The sequence below is a fragment of the Miscanthus floridulus genome, chromosome 9, assembly GCF_019320115.1.
Source record: "Miscanthus floridulus cultivar M001 chromosome 9, ASM1932011v1, whole genome shotgun sequence".
Classification (NCBI taxonomy): Eukaryota; Viridiplantae; Streptophyta; class Magnoliopsida; order Poales; family Poaceae; genus Miscanthus; species Miscanthus floridulus.
The window spans coordinates 112,052,704-112,061,268 of NC_089588.1; the positions used below are offsets into that span (position 1 = coordinate 112,052,704).

General features: G+C 42.1%; 1 protein-coding gene across 1 annotated transcript in view; it reads right to left on the reverse strand.

Annotated features, from left to right (window-relative positions):
- Positions 1 to 5,625: 5,625 nt before the first annotated feature.
- The window catches only part of LOC136480583 (uncharacterized), an 11,234-nt gene continuing 8,294 nt past the window's right edge, over positions 5,626 to 8,565 (reverse strand). Inside the window, exon 4 of the mRNA XM_066478082.1 lies at positions 5,626 to 5,661. Coding sequence (XP_066334179.1) covers positions 5,626 to 5,661 — 36 coding nt within the window. The remainder of the gene's footprint in view (positions 5,662 to 8,565) is intronic.

Genomic DNA, 8,565 nt, shown 5'->3' on the forward strand with positions numbered 1-8,565 from the left:
CAGTGTGGTTTTTACTTTATCCCAGCTGTCTCAACTATCATGCTTTTACACTCTGAGCTAAACCACAATCGATTTTGTCTGACAATGATTAGTTGTTGCCTGATTGCCTTGATGCTAGTGCTCTGTCTTTTGGGAGAACAGCCTTCCCTACAATATTTTCCACAACATTAACTAGAAATACATTATACATGCTTCTGCTCACCACAAAAATTGTACTTTAATGAGATGAGTTATGTTTTCTCTTATTCTTTAATGTAGCTTCCCAAGTATGTGCAACTTATGTTCTCTTCTTCAAGTGAAAATCTATTTTCACTATGTTCTGTCTCAAATGCCATCGATCATTGATTTCATCACTGAGATAGCCCCCCTTCCGTCATCCCTTCTCTTTTTTTTCCCTCTCGTTCTCTCCTACCTAAAGTGCAAAGGATTTAATTTACCATTGCAGCTGGCCGAGTTGGCTGGCTCATGTTCTGTCAGTCAGTAAGTATAGCAGCAGCATACATTAAAGAGGGCAAACCAGCCCATGGCTACTTAACTTTAGTTGTTGTGGTTGACACTGCTCCACAGTACACATGTCAAATCCACTTCTTGTATTGATATCTGCATATAATGTAATTTATTGGTGTCAAGGCTTGAAACAGAGTGGTTGACATGCGGGAAGCACAGTTCACTAAGAACATATTGTATAGGATTTAGTGATCCTTCCCCATGATATTAGACATCAAAGAGGGCAAACCAGCTCCTGGCTACTGGAATTGAGTGGGTGGAGTTGACAATGTCCCATTACATTGGACTATGTTTGTTGTTTGTTTTGCTTGTGGCTTTTTTACTTTGTGATCATGTGTTCTTTCTGGAATGCAGTTATGGAATCAGTTGAAGAAGGCCAGTTGGTGACTTGAGCTTATTCAGATAGGCTGGTTTTTGTCCTTCCATCCTCTATTTATGTTTGTTTTCGTTCAATGTGAAATTTGTGTTTCAATAGTAAATGTGGTTTTCTGTTTATCCCAGATTTCCAGTTGACAGAGAGCAAACCATCTCCTGGCATCTGGGGTTCAGTTGTTGGAGTTGAAGTTTTTCATAACATTGGTCTATATTTCACCTGTGATTTTTTACGTTTTGATGTTTTCTTTGTGGAACGCCAGTTATGGAGTCAGTAAATATAGACCAGTTGAGTGCTTGAGCTTATTCTGATGGACGGGTTTTTTCCTTCCACTAGTAGAGAACAGACCTTTGATCCTCGGCCAAAATGGGCTCTAGTTCCGGGATTTTTTGCGCCCGGGACTAGAGATACCTTTAGTCCCGGTTGGTGGATCCAACCGGGACTAAAGGTCCCTGCCCAACGGCTACTGCGCCAGACAGAGGTGGCAGGGACCTTTAGTCCCGGTTGGATCCACCAACCGGGACTAAAGGTATACTTTTACTCCCGGTTGGTGGCTCCAACCGGGAGTAAAGGTCTACTCCCGGGCCGTGGCTGCGCCCGGGGTTGGAAAGTTACCTTTAGTCCTGGTTGGATCCATCAACCGGGACTAAATGTTCTCCCTTTATAAATCGGCCGCCTCCTCCTTCCTCCCCGAGCCTGAGCTCAGCACATTTTGAAGCTCACTGCAGTAGTGTTCTTGCTTCCTCTCTCCCTCCATTGTTCCTCCATCCATTCTTCGATTCCTCCGTCGATTTCTTCGATTTCTCCGTCGATTCTTCAGTTGTAAAGGTTACCAATCTCATACTCTCATTTTTTACCATTTTCTTATGCCATTTTGTTCACTATATATATTTATGGTTCTTTATTGTGGTTTTTTTCATTTGTAAGCAATTTGAGCTCAAAATCACTTCAAGCTTGCATATTTACATGAAAGAAGGTTAAAGTATATATAAATATAAAGTTAGAAAATAGTTAGAAAATTATAGCAAATCCTTACTAGTTGAACTTGCGGACCGTGTTCAGGTCGGCGAGGATGTTCTCTGCCGAGCGGTAACGGACGTCAAGGAGGAGCTTTGATTCTACGAGGGAGAGCGACAACGGTCGTGGAAGACCGTGTTCCCTTCATCGTAGAATCGGAGCTCTTCCTTGACCAAGTACGGTGCCGTCCGGTGGAGAAATGCTCGTCGAGCTGATCACGTAAGCAAGGTCAACTAGTACGGATGGTTATTTATTCACATGTCCCGATATCGTCGCAGTAGTCTGTCAATCACCGTATCTAAACGTAGTATATATAAATAAAAACTTAGAAAATAGTTAGAAAATTATAGAAAATCCGTACTAGTTGAACTTGCGGACCGTGTTCAGCTCGGCAAGCATGTTCTCTGTCGAGCGGTAACGGGCATCAAGGAGGAGCTTTGATTCTACGAGGGAGAGCGACAACGGTCATGGGAGACCGTGTTTCCTTCCTCGTAGAATCGGAGGTCTTCCTTGACCAAGTACGGTGCCGTCCGGTGGAGAAATGCTCGTCGAGATGATCACGTAAGCAAGTTCAACTAGTACGGATGGTTATTTATTCACATGTCCCGATATCGTCGCAGTAGTCTGTCAATCACCATACTTTTTATTTTAACTTTTTATGAAATGAAAAACTTAGAAAATAGTTAGAAAATTATAGAAAATCCGTACTAGTTGAACTAGTGGACCGTGTTCATTTCGGCGAGCATGTTCTCTGCCGAGCGGTAACGGACGTCAAGGAGGAGCTAGATAATTTTATAGTTTGTTAATTTTATTTGTTTATAAAAGGAGAAATTTATAGTGTATTAAAAAATGAGTATAGAGAGTAGATGGCAACTGCTTCCGGGTCCTCGGCCTCTCATGGGTTTCCAAAGCGACTTAGGCCGGGCCTTCCTCTCATTCCATGCGGCAAGTGTCATGATGAGACGAAGATTGTGATGGAGTACCGAGTGAAGGAGGGTCCCAACAAGGATCGTATCTTCTACAAGTGTCCGGATCGCAATGTGAGTTATTTTATCGTATTTAATGATTATGGTTAGTTTATACCTATTTTCATGATGGTTGTGATTAAAGTTCTAATTTTTTGTTTTAATTTCAGTGGGATGGCAGTGGACGATGTTCAGGCTTCTACTGGGAGGAAGAGTATGTTGAACTCGTGCAAAAATATCTTGCACAACAGGCAGATACGGCGGCTAATGAGGCAGTGATCCAGCCAAAGAAGCCCAAAGATGTTGCACAATCGGGGGATCTGTCTGTTTTAGTTGAGATTGGTCGCGAAATCCTTGTGCTCCTGAAATGTATTTTAGCTTTAGTTCTTTTAGTGGTAGTTGGGATTGTCTACATTGTAGCGATGCTTTCATAAATTTGTATCTTTTGTGGTGGCACGCATGTTGTATAAATAATTAATTATGATCTAGGTTTTAATATGATATTTATGTCATGTAATGCAGATGAGCCGTCATTGGATGTATAATGCTGATCGCCGCTCCCAAGAGTTTATTGACGGTGTGCATTCTTTGTTACGTGCGGCCGAGGCAAACAAACGCGATGGTTTTATGTGCTGCCCATGTGCCATATGTAAGAATACGGTGGAATATCATTGCTCAAGGACTCTTCATTCACACTTGTTCAAGTCGGGTTTTATGTTAAACTATATTTGTTGGACAAAGCACGGAGAAACCGGTGTTGTAATGGAAGAAGGTGAAGAAGAACAATGGGACGACAATGATATTATTCCTGATGGTGCGTGCTTCAATGATACTGCAATGGGAGAAGCTGAAGAAGAGGTAGCCGCAGAAGATGAGCCGGCTGATGATCTTTGTCAGGTCATTCGTGATGCACAAAGAGAATGTAAAAGTGAAAAGAAGAAGATCAAGTTCGAGCGGATGCTAGAAGATCACAAGAAATTGTTGTACCCAACTTGTGATGCAGGGCAGAAAAAGTTGGGAACCACACTAGAATTGCTGCAATGGAAGGCAAAGAATGGTGTATCTGACAAGGGATTTGGAGAGTTACTAAAAATCCAAAAAAAGATGCTTCCGAAGTACAATGAATTGCCCGCCACTACCTACGAAGCAAAACAAGTTGTCTGTCCTATGGGGCTAGAAATAGAGAAGATACATGCATGTCCTAATGACTGCATCCTATACCGTGGCAAAGAGTACGAGAAATTGGATGCATGCCCGGTATGCCATGCGTCGCGGTATAAGATCAGGCGAGATGACCCTGGTGATGTTGAGGGCGAACGTCCGCGTAAGAAAATCCCTGCCAAGGTTATGTGGTATGCTCCTATAATACCATGCTTGAAACATCTGTTCAGAAACAAAGAACATGCAAAATTGTTACGATGGCACAAAGAAGACCGTAAGGTAGACAATATGTTGAGACACCCTGCTGATGGGTTCCAGTGGAGAGCAATCGACAGAGAATTCCCGGAGTTTGCAAATGACGCAAGAAACTTAAGGTTTGCTTTAAGTACAGATGGTATCAATCCTTTTGGAGAGCAGAACAGTAGTCATAGCACTTGGCCTGTTACTCTAAGTATCTACAACATTCTTCCTTGGTTATGCATGAAGCGGAAGTTCATTATGATGCATGTGCTCATCCAAGGCCTGAAGCAACCTGGCAATGACATCGATGTGTACCTGAGACCACTTATTGACGAACTTCTCATTTTGTAGAATAAAGAAGGTGTACGTGTGTGGGATGAGTACAAACAGGAACACTTTGATCTGCGAGCATTGTTGTTCGTAACAATCAATGATTGACCTGCTCTAAGTAATCTTTCATGACAGTCAAACAAGGGATATAATGCATGCACACACTACTTTGGTGATATTAGAGGTGTATTCTTGAAAAAATGTCGAAAGGTCGTGTACCTTGGCCATCGTCGATTTCTTCCTGCAAATCACCCCGTAAGAAAGAAAGGCAAGCATTTTAAAGGGAAGGCAGACCACCTGACCAAGCCTCGCAACCGAACCGGTGAGGATGTACTCGATATGGTCAATGATGTGAAAGTCGTCTTTGGAAAAGGACATGGAAGCCAACCTATTCCGAAAGACGCTAACGGTCACGCACCCATGTGAAAGAAAAAGTCCATATTTTGGGACCTACCATATTGGCAAGTCCTGGAGGTCCGTAGCTCGATCGACGTGATGCACCTGACAAAGAATCTTTGTGTGAACCTGCTAGGCTTTATGGGTGTGTATGGAAAGCCTAAGGACACATTTGAAGCACGACAGGACCTGCGTTGTTTAAGAGAAAGAGACAACCTTCATCCAGAGAAGACAGATGATGGACGCCATTACTTACGTCCTGCTAGCTACACTCTAAGCAAAGAGGAGAAGGAAATCATGTTTGAATGCTTAAACAACATCAAGGTACCATCTGGATTCTCCTCGAATATAAAGGGTATTATAAATGTGCCAGAGAAGAAATTCTGTAACTTAAAGTCCCATGACTGTCACGTTCTCATGACGCAATTACTTCCAGTTGCATTAAGAGGAATTCTACCTCCAAATGTACGTCTAGCCACCGTGAAGCTATGTGCATTCCTCAATGCAATTTCTCAGAAGGCAATTGATCCAACTGATCTAGCTAAACTACAGAATGATGTGGTTCAATGTCTCGTCAGCTTTGAGTTGGTGTTCTCTCCTTCCTTCTTTGATATTATGACACACCTCCTAGTTCACCTAGTCAAGGATATTTTCACTCTTGGTCCTGTGTTCCTACACAACATGTTCCCCTTAGAGAGATTCATGGGAGTCCTGAAGAAATATGTTCACAACCGTGCTCGCCCAGAAGGAAGCATCGCCAAGGGCTATGGAACAGAAGAGGTCATTGAGTTCTGTGTTGACTTTATTCCCGACCTTGACTCGATTGGTGTTCCTGAATCGAGACATGAGGGGAGACTAAGCGGAAAGGGGACACTAGGGAGGAAAACATATATTGGTACGGATGATGATTATTTCAATAAAGCGCACTACACAGTTCTACAGAACTCCTCTTTGGTAGATCCGTATATTGAGACACACAAGGATCTCTTACGATCTGAGTTTCCAGGGAAGACTGAAGCTTGGATTACGCATAAGCACATGGAAACTTTCGGCGGTTGGTTGCGAAAAAAATGTCAAGGTGATGAGAGCATCCATGAGCAACTGTATTTATTGGCTATGCAACCATCATGGCATATCGTCACATACAAAGGGTACGAGATAAATGGGAACATATTCTACACAGTAGCCCAAGATAAAAGGAGTAGTACCAACCAAAACAGTGGTGTCCGCATAGATGCCACAGACCCGAATGGGAATAAGCAGATATATTATGGACGCATAGATGAAATATGGGAACTAGAATATGCACCTACTTTAAAGATCCCATTGTTCAAGTGCCAATGGGTCAAGGTGGCCGGAGGCGGGGTAACAGTAGACAACGAGTATGGAATGACAACAGTAGACCTTAGTAATATTGGGTACAAAGACGAACCATTCGTCCTTGCCAAGGATGTGAATCAGGTGTTCTATGTCAATGATATGTCTACCAAACCAAAAAGAGGGAAAAAACGATAATGACTCAACCAAAGAGCCAAAGCGCCACATAGTTCTTTCATGGAAAAGAGTCATCGTGGGAATTGAGGACAAGTCGGACATGTCAGAAGAATATGAAAAGGATGACCGAATTCCGCCCTTCAAAGTGAACAAAGACCCTAGCATCTTGGTAAATGATGAGGACACTCCATGGTTATGAAGCGATCATAACCAAGGGACATACGTAAAGAAGAAGTTCACTGCTGTGCCCACTTGATGATATAGTGATTTAATATAGTGTGTGTTTGAGATATTATGTAATAATTGTGAATTCAGATGTTTATTATGTCATGTTTCAAATTAAATCAATGTTTGATTTGGTGGGATTTCTCTCTCAAAAAGGTAAATTAGGATACTGAGTGATGAAAAATTAAAATATTAACGTTAAAATGATGTGAAAACAAATTTCCTATCCAAAACCAATAGTTTTAATAATTTTAATTAAACACTACATTTTTGCATTAACAAAATAATAAATATTAGTTACATTATGTTTTATAATTCTAACAAAAAATAAAAAAAGTTAGGTTATAGATTTTTCCTATGTGCAATAAACAAAAAGAAAATTCATATTTTTAACAAAATAATTTTATGCCTTTTATTTAATTTACTATGTATTTAACAAAAACTATTGCATTTCTATTGTATTTAACAAGACTATTGCTTAAAACAGGCGGGAAACGAAACTGCAGGTCACCTTTACTCCCGGGTGGGAAGCCCACCCGGGAGTAAAGGTGGGCTGCAGTTTCGTGGCCCGCCAAAAAAAACCCTTTACTCCCGGTGCGTGTTACCAACCGGGAGTAAAGGTATACATTTACTCCTGGTTGGTAACACGCACCGGGAGTAAAGGTACCTTTACTCCCGGTTGGTAATTCGCACCGGGAGTAAAGGGTTTTTACTCCCGGTTGGTGGCTGGCACCGGGAGTAATTCTCTCTGGTATATAACCTCCAGCGCCTGGCGCAGATCGATCCGCTCGTCTTCTTCCTCGTCGAACACCGCCGCCCTCTTCTTCCTCGCGCCGCGTCCGTTCGCCTTCCATGACACCGGCGCCGCCCTCTTCTTCCTCGTGCGGCCTCCACCGCGCGCGCCCGTGCCCCTCCTCCGCGCGCGCCCGTGGCCCTCCACCGCGCCCTCCTCCGCGCCCGAGGCCGGCCTCCACCGCACGTTGCCCCACCGCGCCCGAGGCCCTCCACACTGCCGAGCTCGATCGAGGTGATATATTCGTCGATCTCTTTGTACATTCGTCCGAGCCCTCCACTGCCGAGTTATAGATCACGTCGAAAACTACAACTTTGGTGTAAGCCATGTCAACGCTCGAGGTCGATTGAAAATTCCAAATTTTGAATCACAAAATCTAGGAACTAAAAATGAATATTTGGAACTCTAAATGATTTTAAATAAAAAACATATCTTAACGCAAGTTTTGAATATTTGGATATTATATGGATAAATTAGCAAGTTTAATTAGAGTGTCAAAAACTGCATTTTATGGTACAAAATACATTTAAGATCACTGGGACCTGAACTCATGACAAGTTTAATTAAGGACCACCAATGAAATTACTTTAGAAATTAATTAAATCGATGTAAATCCATGGCTTGTATAATAAACACGCTATATATTATTTGGAAACAACGCTACGAACCATCCGCTAATGAACTTTCGTTACAAACTCCTCTGGATGGCAACCATTGTCGTTGTCACTAAAGCTGAAAATGATCCAGCCCATCAACCGCCATATATTCATCACTATATGATATGCCATTATTCCAAGATGCAGTTTCAATAGAAGAATTTTTTCTATCTTCATAGATCAATGTTTGTTAACGAAATTTTATCCAAATATATTCATGTAGGGTCTTTTTTTTGAAGGATTTGTTGTAGGATATATAATGGTCAAATAGGAACTCAATTTTGATACCCAGTTTGTAAACTAAGCGTTTTTTAGTTTATCAAAAATATCACATGTGATGATGTTAGCAGTTTTGGTTGGACTTGCATGCATGGCTACAGACAATCACGCACCGACACCGCCCCGGCC